The sequence below is a fragment of the Lampris incognitus genome, chromosome 12, assembly GCF_029633865.1.
Source record: "Lampris incognitus isolate fLamInc1 chromosome 12, fLamInc1.hap2, whole genome shotgun sequence".
NCBI lineage: Eukaryota > Metazoa > Chordata > Actinopteri > Lampriformes > Lampridae > Lampris > Lampris incognitus.
In genome coordinates this window covers 56,342,201-56,363,877 of record NC_079222.1, presented here as the reverse complement: position 1 = coordinate 56,363,877, position 21,677 = coordinate 56,342,201, and the positions used below count along the sequence as shown (strand labels likewise).

The 21,677-nt window shown below is 49.4% G+C and overlaps 1 protein-coding gene across 1 annotated transcript in view; it reads right to left on the bottom strand.

Moving 5' to 3' along the window:
• reep5 (receptor accessory protein 5) overlaps positions 1–20,309 on the bottom strand; it is a 28,121-nt gene extending 7,812 nt beyond the window's left edge. Inside the window, exons 1-3 of the mRNA XM_056290746.1 lie at positions 20,074–20,309; positions 19,753–19,846; positions 14,358–14,496 (exon numbers count right to left, since the gene is read on the bottom strand). Coding sequence (XP_056146721.1) covers positions 14,358–14,496; positions 19,753–19,846; positions 20,074–20,191 — 351 coding nt within the window. The 5' untranslated portion in view covers positions 20,192–20,309. The remainder of the gene's footprint in view (positions 1–14,357; positions 14,497–19,752; positions 19,847–20,073) is intronic.
• Positions 20,310–21,677: the final 1,368 nt, after the last annotated feature.

The following is a 21,677-nucleotide window of genomic DNA, read 5'->3' as shown; positions in this document are numbered from 1 at the left end:
AAGCAGACCATGCAAGCCGAAAAGTTTCTTGCTTGGTTGTTCTTCATTTGTGTTCCAAGTTTTCTATATTTTTGTTGAAAAGACCGAGTGTCTCCATTGTATCAGGGAGATGGTTTTACTCTAGCTTTTCTAGTAGTCAGGCGGGCAACTGAATTCAGCAATGTGAGATTAAAATATTCAGTATACTTGTAAAGACAATGGAACCCACCTATGGCGGGTACAACAGATTGCTCAGGGTTGCTCAGTAAGTTTATGAATGGTAGTTGAGTCAGTATGACGGGGGGTGTAGGTTTCAGGGTGACTAATACAATGCCTAGACTAGGGGTCACAAACTACCGGCCCACATGGCAGTTTTGTGCAGCCTGTGCTATGTTTCAGATTTATGAAGAGCTCTGGATCCATTTTGCATACTACTTTAGTGTTGTTGTTTTTCTTTGTTTGTTAAACGTTTCTGTGTTTCTAGTCCTAAGTACTCAGTTAAGATTAGTTGTGAGGTCAGTTGCAGATGGTGTAGCCTAATGTCAGTTTTGCAGCGCTCTCTCTCTCTCACACACACACACACACACACACACACACTGTATCCAGGCAATGTGAGTACATAAACCAGTAGGCTAGCCCACTGTGAAATATGTCATGTGAGCTTGCTAACATAAATTGTCTCTGCTTGCAGATGTTTTGTAAAAATGTCACTTTCAAAAGCCAAAAGAAATGTTGACCAGGAGCACTGACAGTTCCAAGACAAATGGACCTGCGACTACTTCTTCACTGACTTTAACGTGCCCATGAACCGTCTGATTAGCAAGGAAAACATTGCCATCCTGATGGATTTCAACCTGAAGGGACATTACACTACTAAACATGCAGAGAATGATCAGTTCAACCTGAAGTGACATTACACCACCAAACGTGCAGAGAATGATCAGTTCATCCCGAAGTGACATTACACCACTAAACATGCAGAGGACTATGATCAGTTCAACCTGAAGTGACATTAAACTACTAAACATGCAGAGGAGTATGGTCAGTTCAACCTGAAGTGACATTACACTGCTAAACATGCAGAGGAGTATGATCAGTTCAACCTGAAGTGACATTACACTGCTAAACATGCAGAGGAGTATGATCAGTTCAACCTGAAGTGACATTACACCACTAAACATGCAGAGGAGTACAACCAGTTCAAAGGCGAGGAGAGGGCGAGAAAGGCAGCACACTTTCAAAAAGTCTGTCCTGTCAGCAGAACTTTGTTCACAAAGCCAAACAAGACTGTGATGCAGCTGTCGAAGCTAGCCATGTGGTAAGCAAGGCAATTGTGAAGGCTGGCAAGCCATTTACAGAGGGACCGTTTCTGAGAGACTGCATGCTCCAGGTAGTGTTGAAGCTAGCCATGTGGTGAGGTAATAGTGAAGGCTGGCAAGGCATTTATGGAGAGACAGTTTCTGAGAGACTGTATGCTGCAGGTACTGAATATCGTTTGCCAGGAGAAGGATCTTTATTCAGAAACGTCAGTCTCATCCCAAATAAAATGGCAGAATAAATCAGTGAGTTGCCGGGCGACATTTACACACAGTTGTGCACTAAAGCAAACTATTTCATGCACTATTCTTTGGCACTTGATGAAAGCACAGATGTAAAGGACAACGCTCAGCTCGCTATATTTGTAAGGGGTATCAATGACCGTTTTGAGTTAACAGAAAAACTGCTAACTTTATATCCAAATGCAGGGAAAGACTACAGCCAAAGATATATTTCAGGTGCTGCGCAAAGCAATTGAGGGTGCTGGTCTACCCTGGAATAAACTGACTGGAATCACCACTGATGGTGCCCCGTCAACAACGGGAAGAAAAATGGGCTTGTAGCACTGATTCAAAGAAAGGTGGAGGAAGAGACTGTAGATCCCGCAATTGCATTGCACTGCATCATTCACCAGCAGGCACTCTGCAGCAAATGCTTGAAATTTGACAGTATTATGACTGTTGTGGTGAAATGGTCAATTCTGTGTTTCTGGAGGAAATAGATGCAACATATATTACAATTTCATTTCGCAGACGCTTTTATCCAAAGCGACATACATCTGAGAGTTAATACAACAAGAGCAAGGATCTAGTCAGGAGACAACAATGCAAGTAAGTGAGAAAAAAAACTAGGTTCAAGTCTGATAGGACATAGGTGCCAACAGGGAGTGCACAAAGGCAATGCATAGGGTGCATAGAAGCACACAATATGTTAACTATGTCATTCTTAAAAGTAAAAGTTGATGCCTGATGAAAAATCATTTGAGAATTGTATTTTCTGATGAAGAAACCCAGCCACTGAGGATGCACAAGCCAGTGCATCCTTAGTGCCGGTCCCAAGCCCGGACAAATGGGGAGGGTTGCGTCAGGAAGGGCATCCGGCGTAAAATCTTTGCCAAATCAAATATGCGGATCATAAATAAGACTTACATACCGGATCGGTCGAGGCCCGGGTTACCAACGACCGCCACCGGTACTGTTAACCAGCAGGGTGCCGGTGGAAACTATGCTACTGTTGGGCGAAGGAGAAGGAGAGGGGGAAAGCATGTCCAGAGGCAGCTAGAGAGGAGGAAGGGTAGGCATGTGGATGTGAGAGTTGGAACTTTGAATGTTGGCACTATGACCGGTAAAGGGAGAGAGCTGGCTGACATGATGGAAAGAAGAAAGGTAGGCATACTGTGTGTGCAAGAGATCAGGTGGAAGGGGAGTAAGGCCAGGAGTATCGGAGGTGGGTTCAAACTCTTCTACCATGGTGTGAATGGGAGGAGTGTAGGGGTAGGGTTAATTCTGAAGGAAGAGTATGTCAAGAGCGTGTTGGAGGTGAAGAGAGTATCAGACAGAGTGATGAGTATGAAGCTGGAAATTGAAGGTTTATTGCTGAATGTTATCAGCGCATATGCCCCGCAAGTTGGGTGTGAGATGGATGAAAAAGAAGAATTCTGGAGTGAGTTGGACGACATGGTGGAGAGGGTACCCAAGGAGGAGAGAGTGCTGATTGGAGCGGACTTCAATGGACATGTTGGTGAAGGGAACAGAGGTGATGAGGAGGTGATGGGAAGGTATGGAGTCAAGAAGAGAAATGTGGAAGGACAGATGGTGGTGGATTTTGCGAAAAGGATGGAAATGGCTGTGGTGAATACATATTTCAAGAAGAGGGAGGAACACAGGGTGACATACAAGAGTGGAGGAAAGTGCACACAGGTGGACTATATCTTATGTATGCCCCGTAACGACGGACGCGGCCAAACATCGGTACACAAAAGAGCCACTCATATCTATGGTGACAGGGGAGAACGTAGCTAGGCAGCATTGGATGGTGGTCTGTAGGATGACTTTGGAGACCAAGAAGAGGAAGCGAGTGAAGACACAGCCGAAGATCAAATGGTGGAAGTTGAAGAAGGAAGACTGTTGTGTGGAGTTCAGGCAGGAGTTAAGACAGGCACTGGGTGGTAGTGAAGAGTTGCCAGATGGCTGGACAACCACTGCAGAAATAGTGAGGGAGACAGCTAGGAAGGTACTTGGTGTGTCATCAGGACAGAGGAAGGAAGACAAGGAGACTTGGTGGTGGAATGAAGAAGTACAGCAAATTATACAGAGGAAAAGGTTGGCAAAGAAGAAGTGGGATAGTAAGAGAGATGAAGAAAGTAGACAGGAGTACAAGGAGATGCAGCGTAAAGCAAAGAGAGAGGTGGCAAAGGCAAAGGAAAAGGCGTATGGTGAGTTGTATGACAGATTAGACACTAAGGAAGGAGAAAAGGACTTGTACCGATTGGCTAGACAGAGGGACCAAGCTGCAAAGGATGTGCAGCATGTTAGGGCAATCAAGGATAGAGATGGAAATGTGCTGACAAGCGAGGAGAGTGTGCTAAGAAGGTGGAAGGAATACTTTGAGGGGCTGATGAATGAAGAAAATGAGAGAGAGAGAAGGTTGGATGATGATGTAGGGATAATAATGGATGATAGGGATAGTGAATCAGGAAGTTCAGCGGATTAGCAAGGAGGAAGTGAGGGCAGCTATGAAGAGGATGAAGAGTGGAAAGGCAGTTGGTCCTGATGACATACCTGTGGAGGCATGGAGATGTTTAGGAGAGATGGCAGTGGAGTTTTTAACTAGATTGTTTAACACAATCCTGGAAAGTGAGAGGATGCCTGAGGAGTGGAGAAGAAGCATACTGGTACCGATTTTCAAGAACAAGGGCGATGTGCAGAACTGTAACTACTACAGAAGTATAAAGTTGATCAGCCACAGCATGAAGATTTGGGAAAGAGTAATAGAAGCTAGGTTAAGAGGAGAGGTGATGATCAGCGAACAGCAGTATGGGTTCATGCCACGAAAGAGCACCACAGATGCAATGTTTGCTTTGAGAATGTTGATTGAGAAGTATAGAGAAGGCCAGAAAGAGTTGCATTGTGTCTTTGTAGATTTAGAGAAAGATATATGACAGAGTGCCGAGAGAGGAGGTGTGGTATTGTATGAGGAAGTCAGGAGTTGCAGAGAAGTATGTAGGAGTGGTGCAGGATATGTATGAGGGCAGTGTGACAGTGGTGAGGTGTGCGGTTGGAATGACAGATGGGTTCAAGGTGGAGGTGGGATTACATCAAGGATCGGCTCTGCGCCCTTTCTTGTTTGCAATGGTGATGGATAGGTTGACGGACAAGATCAGGCAGGAGTCTCCGTGGACGATGATGTTCGCGGATGACATTGTGATCTGTAGTGAGAGTAGGGTGCAGGTTGAGGAGAGCCTGGAGAGGTGGAGGTATGCACTGGAGAGAAGAGGAATGAAAGTCAGTAGGAGCAAGACAGAATACCTATGCGTGAATGAGAGAGAGGGCAGTGGAATGGTCAGGATGCAAGGAGTGGAGGTGACAAAGGCATTCGAGTTTAAATACTTGGGGTCAACTGTCCAAAGTAACGGGAGTGCAGTAGAGAGGTGAAAAAGAGAGTGCAGGCAGGTTGGAGTGGGTGAAGAAGTGTGTCAGGAGTGATTTGCGACAGAAGGATACCAGCAAGCGTTAAAGGGGAAGTTTACAAGATGGTTGTGAGACCAGCTATGTTATATGGTTTGGAGACAGTGGCACTGACGAAAGGACAGGAGGCGGAGCTGGAGGTGGCAGAGTTGAAGATGCTAAGATTTTCACTGGGAGTAACGAAGAAGGATGCTGAATATGGAGCTGCCAGGGAAGAGGAGAAGAGGAAGGCCAAAGAGGAGGTTTATGGATGTGGTGAGGGAAGACATGCAGGTGGCTGGTGTGACAGAGGAAGACAAAGAAGACAGGAAGAAATGGAAACGGATGATCCGCTGTGGCGGCCCCTAACGGGAGCAGCCGAAAGTAGTAGTAGATTTTCTGATGAAGAGTAATCTGTATTTTCATTGCACCTCATGATCGGAGACATCTAGACACACGATGCCAATATGTCTGTGAATGTTCTCAGCCATCCAGGTCATGGTTATCCAAAGGAGTTGAATCAAGTGCAACTGGACTTGGTATATATCCGTGAAGACGTTTCACCTCTCATCCAAGAGGCTTCCTCAGTTCGTGCCTTTCTGACTAGACCAAGCTAGTCTGACTGGCTGGTGATGAGACTCATAATTTATCCTCTAGGAGTCGTTGTCAGAGCTATTGATATGCGTGGGTCTTTGTGATCCGATGTTAATCAACGCCCGTCGCTAACAGAGCCATAGATATGAGTGGCTCTTTTGTGTACCGATGTTTGGCCGCGTCCGTCGTTATCGGAGCTATTGATATGCGTGGCTCTCCTGTGCTCCAATGTCCAGTCGCGCCGGTCGCCATCGGAGCTATTGATTTGCATTTGTTTAGCAGCGACGGTCGTAGGGGGTGTTAGTTTCGACTTCATTATTCAGTGGTCATGAGAGTCGTTGGAGCCGTTAGTGACCGACTGTTGTTCTTGGAGGCTAAGCTTCTTGAGTCTCCTGGGTAGAGATGAAAGGACGGCATTGTAAGTGGGAGATAGGTGGTGTCACTGTTGTGGTTACACCGCCCCGAGCTGCCTCCCCGGCACATTCAAGCCACTCCCCCAGCTCGGACGTGATGGAAACATCCGAGCTCTCGGCTCGCGCTCTGAGGAGACGAGCGCTGCACTGCACCAGGTGTTTGCCATCATCCATCAGGCACACCTGTGGCAATCAGGCAGCCCTCTACAAGAAGCCTCCCAGAACACCACTCCGTGCTTCGACGTACTGAACCCTGCGGTAAAGCTCTGACAAGCCCTCCAGCGTTCCTTGCAATTCTGTTTATTCCCCAGTGTCTTATCTTCGTGTCTCTCTCTCCTCCCAAGACTCTCCCTCCGTGACTTCCACGGCTCCCTGCGTCTCCCTCATCCCCAGCGACCTTCACGTTTTTCCCTGGACCTCTCCAGCGATCTCCCCCCGTGTCCCTCTACCTGGACCCCTCCTTTCGGACTCGACTTCCCGGATCTCGGACCCGGACTTCCTTGGACAACCCCTCTTGGATCACGGACTGGACTTTCTTTCCAGGTGCACGCACATTATTTCAACACCCCCTTGTCATTTATATACCGCACCACACATAGGCTAAGAACACTCACACATAGTTATACACGCAAACCACGGGACACCACACATAGTTTATTCACACATCCCACTAACAATGCTTTTTGCACCATACATTCCCCTTCCCCAATAAAACCGCCCTTTTTGGATTTCGAAGTCATCCTGTGTCTGTCTGCCTTGGGTTTCGCCACACGGGTCGGGTTCTGGTGCGCGAGCATAACAGAACGTCGAAGCCATTAAGGACCCAGGCAAACCCAAGGGGCAGACGGTTCCTGTGACACCCCCGACCCCTAAGCCCCAGAGCCCCGTCCCCCTAGAGGCAGTAGTAAGAAGTCACAGCTGCCAACTTGCCTCTCTCCACTCAGAGCTTACTACTGCCCTTACCCATGTCACCGGAGAGATCAGCGATCTTCAGTCCGGCTCCCAGGCCGCGACGAGTGTGTTAGACGCCCTCTCCGCGCAGATCGCTGCACTCACTACAGCGGTCTCCAGGATGAGCGACCACCATGCTCTGGCCCCGGTCCCTGCCCCCAGCTCGGCCTCCGGATTCCCCGTTCCTGGTCCCGACGTTCCCCCTCCTCCGAGTCAACCCCGGTTCGAGCCTAACCTTCCCTGCCCCAAGGCCTTCGGTGGGGAGTTCGAGCTGTGCAGGGGTTTCCTTGGTCAGTGTGAGCTCCTGTTCAAACACCAGCCAGCCAGATATAGGACAGGAGAGACTAAGGTAGCCCTTGTTATGTCCCTCCTCACCGGCAAAGCCCTCAGCTGGGCCATAGCGGCAGTTGGCCAGACCGAGCGGCTCGCCTCGGACTATGGTGCCTTCTGCCGTGAGTTTCGTCTGGTGTTCGACCACCCAGCTGACGGGCAGGACGCTGCCAGCCGCCTCCATTCCATCCAGCAGGGAGCCAGGTCGGTGGCAGATTATTCCTTGGAGGTGAGGATACTCGCGGCAGACAGTGGATGGGATGACACTGCGTTACCACCTCTGCCTCTACGGCGGGAGGTCGGGCCACTACATCAAGGCCTGCCCGACTCGCCCAAAAGACCCGGCTCACTAGCGAGGGGTGTCCTAGGGAGCCTGACGACCCTTCCTCAGCCCCAGCCCAAGAAGGAGCACAACCAGCTGTTCCAGGTCACTCTCACCTGGGGTAACGATTCACTCTCTATTGGTGCACTCCTGGATTCGGGGGCAGACGAGTGTTTGAGTGACATCTTGCTGGCCCGGCAGGCCGGCGTTCCACTCGTCCCCCTAGACACACCCCTCACACCCAAGCCCTAGATGGTCGTTCACTTGGTAAGATCACACACAGCACTGCTTCCCTCACCCTCACTCTTTCGGGTAATCACGTGGAAAATATGCGTTTTTGGGTTTTGCACACCCCCACAGCACCCCTGGTGTTAGGAAGACCGTGGTTGGACCGGCACGATCCCCACATCTCTTAGTCTACTGGGCGGATTTTGGGTTGGAGCGTTACGTGTCATGCCAACTGCCTTTGCTCCGCCCACTCCCCGTCCAGCGGCCTCAGACCCGTGCCTCCTCCCATGGATCTCACCGGTGTTCCTCCCATTTAACACGATTTAGCCCCTGTATTTAGTAAGGACAGTGCACTTTCTCTCCCCCCTCACCGTCCCTATGATTGCGCCATAGATCTCCTTCCCGGGGCCGCCCTTCCCACCGTTTGGTTGTATAACCTCTCCGTCCCGGAGAAGGAGGCTATGCGCAATTATATCACAGAGTCCCTGGCCTCAGGAATCATAAGGCCCTCGTCTTCCCCGGTGGCAGCGGGCTTCTTTTTTGTGGCAAAGAAGGAGGGCAGCCTGAGGCCTTGCATAGATTATCGACTGTTAAATGACATCACAGTTAAAAATAAATATCCACTCCCCCTTATGAGTTCCACGTTTGAGCCACTCATTCATGCCACGGTGTTCACCAAGCTAGACCTGCGCAGCGCGTACCACCTGGTGCGCATCCGGGAAGGGGATGAATGGAAGACAGCCTTCAACACCCACCTAGGGCATTTCGAGTATCTCGTTATGCCCTTCGGCCTCACCAACGCCCCGGCCGTCTTCCAGGTGTTGGTCAACGACGTGCTCCGGGACATGCTGAACACGTTCGCGGTGGTGTACCTGGATGACATCCTCGTGTTCTCCAGGACTGAGGAGGAACATCACCAGCATGTCTGCCTGGTCCTCCAACGGCTGCTGGAGAACAGGCTCTTCGTGAAGGCCGAGAAGTGCGTGTTTCACTCCGCCTCCGTGGAGTTCCTTGGCCACATCGTGGAGAAGGGGCTCGTCCGCACCGACCCCAGGAAGACCCGAGCGGTGGAGGAGTGGGCACGGCCCACCAACAGGACGCAACTCCAGCGCTTCCTGGGGTTTGCAAACTTCTACAGGCGCTTCATCAGGGGGTTCAGCCGTGTGGTCACCCCCCTCACTGCACTCACCTCCACCCTCCGCCCCTTCTCCTGGACCTCGGAGGCAGAGGCCGCCTTCTCGGCCCTGAAGAGGCTGTTCACAACGGCTCCGGTGCTCACCCACCCGGACCCGTCCAGGCAGTTCATCGTGGAGGTGGACGCATCGGACACGGGCATCGGAGCCGTCCTCTCCCAGCGGTCGGAGGAGGACCAGAAGATCCACCCATGCGCCTTCTTCCACCCGGTGTTTCAGTCCTGCGGAGAAGAACTATGACATCAGCAACAGGGAATTGCTGGCTTTCCACGCTGCCTTAGAGGAGTGGAGACACTGGCTGGAGGGAGCAGGGCAGCCGTTCATCGTATGGTCCGATCACAAGAACCTGACCTACATGCGGACGGCTAAGAGGCTCAACCCCAGGCAGGCACACTGGGCTCTCTTCTTCAGCCGATTCGACTTCACCCTCACCTACCGCCTGGGCACCAAGAACGTCAGGGCAGACGCCCTCTCCCGTCTGTTTCCCGAGGGGTCCCCTGACACCATCCTTCCCCCGGCCCGGGTGGTGGGTGTCATCACCTGGGCCATCGAATCGGTGGTGAGAAGGGCCCAGCGCGCCCAGCCCGACTCAGGCAATGGACCCCGGAACCGGCTATTTGTGCCTCCCTCTGTCCGGCCCCAGGTGCTGGAGTGGGGCCACTCCAGCCGTTTTGCCTGCCACCCCGGTGTCCACCGAACGGAGGCCTTCATCCGCAGGGGCTTCTGGTGGCCCACCATGGAGGCAGACACCAGGGAGTTCGTGGCTGCCTGCACCACCTGTGCCCGCAGCAAGGCTCTCCATTGCCCTCCAGCAGGTTTCCTGCGCCCCCTTCCTGCCCCCGGCCGACCTTGGTCCCACATTGCCTTGGACTTTGTAACTGGCCTCCCCGTGTCCCAAGGCAATGACACCATTCTGACCATTGTCGACCGGTTTTCCAAGGCCGTCCACTTTGTTGCCCTCACCAAACTCCCCTCTGCAGCCGAGACGGCGAACCCTCTCGTCTCCCACGTCGTCCGACCCCATGGGATTCCCCTGGACATTGTCTAAGGGGATTGGGGCCACGGTCAGCCTCTCCTCCGGGTATCACCCCCAGACCAATGGGCAGGCAGAGCGGGCCAATCAAGCCCTGGAGGCGGCTTTGCGTTGCGTTACCACCAGCAACCCCGCCTCCTGGAGCAAGTACCCGCCCTGGGTGGAGTACTCGCGCAACTCCATGGGAGTTCGGCTACCGGTTTGTCCCCCTTCGAGTGTTCCCTTGGCTATCAACCCCCTCTGTTCCCCCGTCAGGAGTTGGAGGTGGTGGTCCCGTCCACGAGGGCCCATCTCCGCCGATGTCGGCGCGTTTGGATGACCGCCAGGGCCACTATGTTGCGAGCTACAGAGCAGGCCCGGTGCAGCGCCAACCGGCGGAGAGTGCCGGCCCCAGCCTATCGACCTGGCCAGAGGGTATGGCTCCTGGCCCGGGACCTGCCCCTCCCTACCCTCAACCGGAAGCTTGCTCCCCGCTACGTCGGTCCCTACACCATCGACCGCATCGTCAACCCTTCAGCGGTGCATCTCCATCTCCCTTACCTCACTCAAGATCCATCCCGTCTTCCATGTCTTGCGCCTCAAACCGGTAGCCTCCAGCCCCCTGTCTCCCCCTGTCCAAGCTCCTCCACCCCCCAGGGTCCTCGATGGTGGTGACATGGTCTGGGATGTCGACCGGCTGCTCGCCGTACGCCGCCGGGGGCGTGGGTACCAATACCTGGTGGACTGGGTTGGCTATGGGCCCGAGGACCGCAGCTGGGTTCCCCGGTCCTACCTGGCCGACCCCGCACTCATGGAGGAGTTCTATCGGGCCCACCCATCCATCGGGGGGGGGGTCCTGTTGTGGTTACACCGCCCCGAGCTGCCTCCCCGGCACATCCAAGCCACTCCCCCAGCTCGGACGTGACGGAAACATCCGAGCCCTCGGCTCGCGCTCTGAGGAGACGAGCGCTGCACTGCACCAGGTGTTTGCCATCATCCATCTGGCACACCTGTGACAATCAGGCAGCCCTCTACAAGAAGCCTCCCAGAACACCACTCCGTGCTTCGACGTACTGAACCCTGCGGTAAAGCTCTGACAAGCCCTCCAGCGTTCCTTGCAATTCTGTTTATTCCCCAGTGTCTTATCTTCGTGTCTCTCTCTCCTCCCAAGACTCTCCCTCCGTGACTTCCACGGCTCCCCGCGTCTCCCTCGTCTCCAGCAACCTTCACGTTTTTCCCTGGACCTCTCCAGCAATCTCCCCCCGTGTCCCCCTACCTGGACCCCTCCTTTCAGACTCGACTTCCCGGATCTCGGACCCGGACTTCCTCGGACAACCCCTCTTGGTTCACAGACTGGACTTTCTTGCCAGGTGCACGCACATTATTTCAACACCCCCTTGTCCTTTACATACCGCACCACACATAGGCTAAGAACACTCACACATAGTTATACACGCAAACCACGGGACACCACACATAGTTCATTCACACATCCCACTAACAATGCTTTTTGCACCATACATTCCCCTTCCCCAATAAAACTGCCCTTTTTGGATTTCGAAGTCATCCTGTGTCTGTCTGCCTTGGGTTTTGCCACACGGGTTGGGTTCCGGTGCGCGAGCATAACAGTCGCAGACCTCCTCCTCTGTTGAGGGATGGTTTTTCCAGTTTCGCATAGATGGCTTCCTTCACCCCTCTTTCAAACCATATATCTTCCCTGTACAAAATGTGTACATTGCTGTCCTCGAAGGAGTGTGTCTTTTCCTTTAGGTGTAGATAGACTGCTGAGTCTTGTCCTGAGGAGTTAGGCCTTCTGTGTTGGGCCATCCATTTGTGTAGTGGTTGTTTGGTCAGTGCAATCCTCATTGCATTGTACAGCATACACCAGATTGCTTTTCCGGGTGTGTGGTACACGGTCTTTGGGATGAACCAGTCTTTGTCGGAGTGTGTTGTTGGGTTTGAAGTATACCGGGATGCGGTGTTTGTTGAAAATTCTCCTGAGTTTCTCGGAGACCCCAGAAACATATGGGATGACTGTGCTATTCCTTCTGTTCCTTTTCTCCTCATCGCTCACCCGGTTGGTCTTTTTGGAATGTGTTGCAGTTTTCACAAAGGTCCAACCGGGGCAGCCGCAGGTTTTTAAAGCTTCCCTCAGGTGTTTGTGTTCTTCCCGTTGGGCCTGAGTGCTGCTGGGCACATTATCAGCTCTGTGTTGCAAAGTTCTGATGACGCCCAGTTTGTGTTCCAGAGGGTGGTGTGAGTCGAAAAGTAGATATTGGTCTGTGTGTGTAGGTTTCCTGTAAACCCCAATGTGGAGGCTCCTGCCTTCCCCAATGTGGACGTCACAGTCCAAGAAGGGCAAACTGTTATTCTTTACATCTTCCCTTGTGAACTTAATGTTCTTGTCCACTGAGTTGATGTGTTTGGTAAACGCTTGTACCTCTTGTGTTTGGATTTTGACCCATGTGTCGTCCACATATCTGAACCAGTGGCTCGGAGGTGTTCCTCTGAAGGAGTTCAGGGCCCTGTGTTCTTACCTCTTCCAAAAATAAGTTGGCCACAATGGGCGATACTGGTGAGCCCATTGCACAGCCGTGTTTCTGTCTGTAAAACTGGCCCCTCAATTGGAAATATGTAGTGTTCAGGCAAGACCAACTTGTCACTGCAGCATTTGATAGTGTTAAAGCCTTCTCCGTGAAACTCAGATTATGGAAAACACAGGTCACAGAGAAAAGATTTGTCCACTTCACAACATGCCATTCAATTATTGATGATGGTGTCAGATTCAATGCTGATGAGTATGTGATTTCCATTGACAATCTGCAGCAGGAGTTTGAGCATCACTTTTCTGATTTTAAGACTCACAGCACCACTTTCCAGTTATTTGCAGACCCCTTCTCCTGTGGTGTGGACAGTGCTCCAAGCACATTTCAAATGGAGCTCACAGACTTGCAGTGCAACACTGAGCTCAAGACAAAGTTCAGAGAGGCACAAGGAAAGCAGGAGATACTTGGGACAGTTTCTCGGAGAGCTTCCCAAAACATTCCCATGGTTGTCCAAACTGTTCAGGCAGGTCATGTGCCTTTTCGGCAGCACTTGTCTGCGTAAGAACCTGTTCTCAACTATGAACTTTAATAAATCAAAGCATAGGTCCAGACTGACCAGTGAACATCTCCAGGCTGTCCTCAGGGTGTCCACTGCCCTGTCTCTGAAAGCAAATGTGCCTCACCTGTGTCCACAGAAGAAGTGCCAGGTTTCTGTCAAGAAGTAGACTAAATATGTAGGCCTAGGCCAGGCTACACTATGTACATAGTTACCTATTCATGTGAAAACTCTGAAAAATGTGAAATAATAATAAAAAATGATGTGAAGGTTATATAGTCGGAAGTTTTTTTTCTTCATCCCTTCATGCCTATCATTTGAGTTTGAGACCCCTGGCCTAGACAGTGTAAGCTTAAAAGGAAGGAAGCAGTGATCTGAAAGGACAGGACGATGGGTTGAGATAGATAGATCTGAGTAAGAGAGTCAAGACTAAGTCAAGTCAAGTCAATTTTATTTGTATAGCTCAATATCACAAATTACAAATTTGCCTCAAGGGCCAAGCATGTGGCCAAAGAGGTGAGTAGGTACATCGACATGTTATGTAAAGCAATTAGAAAGCTTATGGCCGTTTGAGATTTTCAAAGTTTAATAACTTTGTGAAAAAAAGATACAGACCTGCCACTCCCTGAATTCTCCTAAAAATGCATATATTTGCATTAAAATGAGTTTTAGATCAATCGCACAAAAAAAAAGTTACGATAAGATCTACCTAAAACAACCATGAGCGGTCAAAATGGCCACTTATAATTTGTGCGTGATGGTGCGCATCATGTCAGTATTTATGACGTGTGTAGTCGCATCATTTCCTCCGTGAAGTTTGTTGCTCTGTCTTAGAAACAGACTAGTGTTCTCCAGTGCAGACAACTAGTTTAAACTTGATTTGTGATTACTGCAACATGTCTGGTTACACATGCCGTTACAGACGCACCATGACTACCACCGAGGCCTTGAAGTATTTATAGGCGTTAGAAAGCTGCCATTTTAAATTGTTTGAAAAATAGTATTAAAGTTGTTAAAATGTCAATTTTGATGTCAATTGTTTCCAAACAGACATACTTATCTTGACAGAATATAGAGTTTAAAAACCGTGGGCGGTCACTGTGACCACCCATGTTCGTTTTAGTGAAATCCCGGTCGTTCTAATGTTGACATGAATATTAATGTCAGCTGTAAACATAAAGCAACTGTTCTCCCAAGGGAAAAATGTCCAACCACAAACAAACAAATGTACAAAGAAGACATCTACATTACCTTTCCAGTATAGTAGAATGGGAACCAGGAGAGGAAAATGTCCGCAAAGAACTCGGCCACACTAAAGACTCCATAGACCACCCAGTAGGTCAGCCATTTTGTGTCATCCTCTTTGGTTGCACTTTCGATTGCCTTGATCCTAATGGAAAAGGCAAGGTTTATTGAAATGATTGACTGATGGCACTCAAGCAAGCACACAAGCATTTTAAATTGGACATAAACACAAAACAAAAACATAGCTGCAAGCAGTAATTAAGGGGGCCAAGCACTAATGCATGCTACACCCGACATGGGGTGTAGCATGCATTAGTTCATCTGGACACAATGGTTACTGAGAGAGAAACATTTCATCACTCATTTAAATGACCTCTTCAGTCTCAACTGACTGCAGGTATCCCCACCCTTATAAACAATACAGTGGCATAACGACCCAAACCAACGATCAGTTTCATATGCAAATTGCCTTGACCATTAACTAGAGTTACAATGAACATGTGTACTACTCACAGAGGATTTGGAAATGGTTGCAAGCATAGCATTGTAAGATGGTGACAGTTGTACTCTTACTGCCTACCAAAGGGTTAAGAAAAGATGCAAGAAACTTCGAGACGTTATAGGTCACAGAGTTAATCATACAATAGCCGAAATGGCACGTCTTGTTTATGTATTTTAGGTAACCCATACAGACTAGGTGTAGCTTCCCCTGGGTATACTCTGTCGTAAAAAAAACTCTGTGAATACCATTGTCCTGTTCTAACAGCTTCAGACAATCATCTTCTGTTATGCCAGCCACCTGCATGTCCTTCCTCACCACATCCATAAACCTCCTCTTTGGTCTTACTCTTTTTCTCTTGCCTCTTGGCACCCATATTTAGCCCAAACCATCTCAGTTGGTCTCTCTTGCTTTGTCTCCAAACCGTCCAACCTGAGCCGTCCCTCTAATGTACTCAATCCTAATCCTGTCCTTCTTCATCACTCCCAATGAAAATCTTAGCATTTTCTACTCTGCCACCTCCAGTTCCACCTCCTGTCTTTTCATCAGTTCCACCGTCTCCAAACCATATAACATAGCTGGTCTCACAACCATCTTGTAAGCATTCCGATACCCTTCTTTCATAAATCACTCCTGACACTCTTCTCCACCCACTCCACGTTGCCTGCACTCTCTTCTTCACCTCTCTTCTGCACTCTCCGTTACTTCGGACAATTGACCTCAAGTATTTAAATTCATATGCCTTCATCACCTCCACTCCTTGCATCCTCACCATTCCACTGTCCTCCCTCTCATTCACGCATAGGTATTCCGTCTCGCCCCCACTGACTTTCTTTCCTCTTCTCTCCAGTGCATACCTCCACCTCTCCAGGCCGTCCTCAACCTGCTCCCTACTCTCGCTACAGATCACGTCATCCGCAAACATCATAGTCCACGGAGACTCCTGCCTGATCTCGTCCATCAACCTGTCCATCACCATTGCAAACAAGAAAGGGCTCAGAGCCGATCCTTGATGTAATCCCACCTCCACCTTGAACCCATCGGTCTTTACTACCGCACCTCACCACTGTCACACTGCCCTCATACATATCCTGCACCACTCCTACAGACAATTGGAAAACAACATGGCGGCGCGCGTGAGTGCTGCGGGTCTTTGCTCTCCGAGTTGGTGCTTAATTTTGTTTGTCTGGTCGCTGCTACTAATAGATCTGTATCAGTCAACTAACTCTTACAGTCGTCAGGCCTTGATTAACATTGGAGTTGCCCATAGCAGGGCAATAACATCATCTTTCCATTGGACTCATGACATCCCGACACCATTACCAGAACACCGGGTTCCCCATGGATTGTCATCCCGGAAAAGCGACGCAGACGCCGGCAAGAGAGAAAACAGAAGCGGGGATGCAGGGCGGGTCTTCGTGCCAGACTACAGAGAGACCCACACAGACCACCCATCCCCAGCCTGTTCCTCTCAAATGCCGGTATTTTGTTTGAGTATGAAATATCACCAAATCCTGTCTGTGTGCTGTGATTTGTGTTTACTACATTTTATTTTATGTCATTATTTACTTTTATGTATGTTTTCCAACGACCGTCATATACATGTACTGTCGCTTTAAGAGAGAGGTCTTGTGGGTACACGGAAGAGGGAACGCGGGAGAGGCCATTTTTGTTTTGTGGGAGGAGCCTCAAGCAGCGATCGAGCCGAGCCACGCGTGTTTCTTACGGTAGGACAGTTTTGCTGGTTGAGGAGGACGTAACCTTGAGTATCCCTGTAAGAAGATACTGCAAGCTGTGGGATAAAATACTTGTTTATCCTTTCTTACATCGGAGTCCCGTGGACGGTTTCTCCTTCTAACGCACACAAGTGAAGTCCGGGCAGTGGTTGAACTTCGACCCCCACGTCCGTAAGAAACACCGCTCCCGCTGGAGGACTGGACGTTTGTCGAAGGGTTTGAAACTAAAATAAATGGCAAGGTGGGCCAAATAGAGTCCTGTGTGTCCCCCCTCCTTCCTTGATCATGATGATGATGATGATGAGAGACTGAGGGCCCCCCACAACACCTGGGACCCCACCGAAAATAGAACACAACGCAGAGCTAACGATGAGAGTGACGGGCGTGCAGCTGGCTGACCAGCATAGAACAGCATAGGACTGCCCCCGTTACACAAACAAAAACAGAGCCTTGAGAACCCAGGCTGATCTACTAATTCCCTAGAGATTGCATCCCCCATTTCTAGTATAACATGGCAAATAACCATATAAAAGCCCTCTAACAAGCCCTAACCAGGGCGAACAGTGGTCTTGTTAAGATTATATTAAATCAAAAAGTATTTATATACTTAAGAACTATATATCAACGCCCATATTAAAATTTAAAAAAAAGGAAGTAAAATATATCAACACCCATATAACAGCAGTTATAATACAGTTCCTTAGTAGGTAAGTGACACTGAGCTGCGTGTCACCCTAGCAGGCTCTGGCAAGTCACCAAAGCACTGTTACGGGTCTCATAATAATTAGCATCCATACACACACACGATAATAATAAAACTGAAAATAGCTTTTTAAATGGGCAGCAGGTATGAAACATTCGTATTAAATGAAAAAGGTAACATTATCTGTGAGTCTCAAATTACAAAAGTTAAAGTAAATAGATAAAGTTAAACCGTAACGTTACCCTGTTGTCTTGGTGTCTTAAGCTAGTTACTTCCGCTAGTTGTTGACACTTAGCAGCTAATATCAGTTAGCCGCCAATACCAGTTAGCAGCTAATACCAGTTAGCCACAAATATACTGGAGTGTATCAACATCTTACTGTACATTGTCCTGAGGCTTTAGATTCTCCCTGATATAACCCCTCGCCTTAGATGGCTCTTCCTTCCAACCGCTTTTCTTGGCTGGACGATGAAGGGATACGAAGCACCGCCGGGAACAGGATCCCGAACTTGACGCCCTGGCAGCTCCGGAGGAGCCGCTTAGCTTCGGAGAAGGCCGCTCTCTTCTTCGCCACCGCCGCGGTGTAATCCGGGAAGATGCTCCCTCTCTTGCCGTGAGGGCTCAACGGAGCTGAACGGGCAGCTTTGCGGAAAAACTCCTCCCTCCCTCCCTCTCCCTCCCTCTCCCTCTCTGAGAAATAGTGAAACTTCACCACGATGATCCTGGGGGGGGGGGGGGTTCTCCTTTGTTGGTCGAGTGCCGCAGGCCGCGGTGAGCCCGGTCTAGGGTCGGGGTGAAGCTGAGGCCCAGTAACTCCTGCAGTAGTTTAGCGATGGTAACAGTAGGCTGCTGGCCTCCTCCGCTGGTCTCCAGTCCCTCCTTTATCCCGACAATGCGTGCATTACACCGGCGTTGTCGCCCCTCCATACCGTCTACCTTCTGGTGTAGCATAGCGACTTCAGGTGTTAGCTGGCCGATGTCCTCCTCCATATTCGTGGTCTTGTCTGAGTATGTGTTCAGGCCGTCCTCCACGTCTTTCAGACGGGTCTCTTGTTTCGCCATGCCGGCCTTTATAGCGTCTATTTTTGCATTCAGATCCTCTGTGAATGAATCGATCCGTGCCAAGATCTTGCTCTCACTGCTCGCGATGGAAGCCATCACCCCAGATAGGTCTGTAGACTCCTCGTCTGGGGCTTTCACAGAGCCCGAGGCTTTAGCGGCCTGGGCACTGCTGGATTTGTTTTTGCCCATCGCGTCTTCCAGATGATCGATATGCAAGTACAGGGTTGTGAGTCCGGTGTGCTGGCGGTTAAGTATCGTGTGTGTTAAACCTAATTTATCTGTGTTTGATCTGAAAAGTTAAAATATTAATGAAAAGTTCGCCCTGATCAGGAGCTCAATCTAAAGACGTCCTCACATGTTACTGCTCACCAGCGCCCCCTATGGCTCTTTTTTGAAGGATGAAAATTGGATCTGTTTGCTTGAAACGCTTTGTGGATACAGTACTCAAAAAAGGTTGGGAGCCACTGAAAGAGGCTTGTACTCTCTCATAAAGAATTTACTTGAATCACTGGATTATACAGACATACATATGTATATGTATATATATATAAAGATTTTAATATTCCGCTCCTCATTTGTGGAGCACTTTTATCAATATCATAGTTGGTTTCCGAAAAAAAACCCCGCTATAGCCCTGTGATGGCCTGGCGGCTTGTCCAGTCCACAGGGTGTTTACCCATCCCCGCGACCCTGGGTTTTATATATATATATATATGTATATATATGTATGTATACACACACACACACACATACATACATACATACATACATACATACATACATACATACATACATACATACACACACACACACACACACACACACACATACACACATACGTACATACATACATACATACATACATACATGCATGCATGCATATACATACACATACACACACATATACACATACATACATATGCATATATATACACATACATATATACACACACACAAACACATATATATATATATGCACACGCACACATATAACTATATATATAAAGCTATATATAAAACTTTGTTTAAAAAAGCCCTGGGCGGTAGAGAACGTGATTATATTTGTTTGTCTGTTTGTTTGTTTGTTTGTTTATGCAAACGGCTCATCATCCTGCTGTCAGGATGTCGGGGATGCTAGAGCCAGCAGTCACTGGGCGGCAGTTGTATTAAACATCAGTTCCTTGTTGTTCGTGTCGACAAAGTGATCCTTATACATATCAGCCGGGAAGAAGGGGCTCGTGATGTGAATGCTGCACAATGTTGTCCAGCCATGTGTGCGAATGTGTCCTGCAGTTCAGAAGCCGTGACTTTAAGCAGGCCTGTTATGCTCAGAGGCTGATAGCAGCCCGGGGGCCGGCCTGGCAGCACCTTCTGGATGCAACACAACTACAGTATACTTACGATACGTAGGCTGGATAAGCAAACCCGATGAGGTTGCACAGCAGGGAGGCTCCGTACCCAATCACCAGGTACACTGCGGTGACAGCAATGGCAGCTGGAACATATGGCGTGAATGTTATTATGGGATGGCCACAGCTGTCTACACAACAAAAAGCGGTGTCATAGTTTGGATAACAAAAGCTAGGCTAAGAAAGATGTACGCTACGGTTTCTTTAGCGCGGTAGCATAGCATACGGTTATGCTAGGTTTCTACAGCCTGGTTCTCCACGTCATGGCCAGTTCCTTCTCCCCAGAGGATCTTCTGCTTTCTGTGCCACTCACCAAACGCGACGTACGTCCTGCTCACTCCTGTTTTCGCCTCGATCTTGGCCAAGATGTCTGTCATGAGGTTCTTCTCCTGCAGAAAGTTGTCAAATCGTTCCTTCATCCCGTGTGCCATGGCTGCGTCTGCTCCCCTTTCATCGACGACGCCGTTATACTATGTGGGCGAAAGACTCAATACAGGACCGACACCCTTAAACGACTGACAGCGCCAACACCGCACGCGGATGCTACGTCATCCCAGCGTGCCTGCACCACCCTTCTTCTGTTCAAGTGACAATGCGAACTCGTCAAAGCTGTGTTTTATTGTTTTTTTTGTTGTTTATCACACACACACACACACACACACACACACACACACACACACACATATATATATATATATCTATATATATATCTATATCTATATATATATCTATATACAGAGAGAGAGATAGTATCTCTCTCTCTCTCTCTCTTATATATATATATATATATATATATATATATATATATATATATATATATATATATATATATATATATATATATATATATATGATAAACAACTTGGGATTTTTAGCCTGTGACAAATTGCAAATATTGGCATAATTTGAAACACAACCTAACCAATGTGTTCAGAAGACAATTTTAATGACAAGACTCTACACGTTTTAAGTGGTTTAATGTACACCCAACGAAACCTTTCGAGTTCACTCAGCCCTCAGGATTCTTAATAACGGGCTTTCGTATGTGTGCTCCATTGTCATTAGATCAAGCCTTCTTTACCATTTGTCAGAATATTGTAGTGACCATGGAAGACGGTCGCTGGACTGATGTGCTGGGGAAGCCCAGGGTACTATGGGACACATGGGCTGCTATTCAAACGGAATCCTTGCCTCTTGCCCCTCCTTTCCCGTCCGTTCTGTTCGGTTCTGACGGGGTATTAAAATTAAACAGCACTCCTGGGGTCGTGCGGTGTGTGGGACACAGGAGATGCGATCGAAAGAGATCCCTGTCTCTCATTCTCCACGCCGGCTCGCCTCATTTGTGCCAGAAGTGGGATTGAGCTAAACAATGGAGAGGGGGATCCAGAGACTGGAGCGGGACATCAAGCAGACCCTTTGGCGCTTGGAAAACTTGGCGTGCCAAAAGAAGGAGCCCGCCAGAGATGGACGTTTACCAGCACAACCTGATGGCTCCAGTGCACCGCGGCTCTACCGTCCCCTGGAGGCCAGGAGGACCAGCACCGGGGAGCAAACACTACCCGCTGCTACCGACCGCCCCAGGAGGCCCGGAGGACCAGCGGTGCCTCCCGCCGCCGATAGCTCCCTAGTGAGCGGCCGAGATACAGCACCTAGAACACCAGCCGAGCTGCCAAAGTACAGTGGGAGGAGGCTGCTAGAGCCATACCTCTCGCAAGTGCAATTGGCGGAATGGCTTTAACGGATGGAGTAACGAGGAGACTGTCATCCACCTGGCTCTGGCTTTGGAGGGGAAAGCCTTGCAGGTACTCCTCGATCTAGCCCCAGCAGAGCAGCGGGACCTTCAAGTCCTGACCATGGCGCTGGAGAGGCGATTTGGGCGACGACCCTTCACTGACCAGAGCAGGGAGCAGTTAGCCA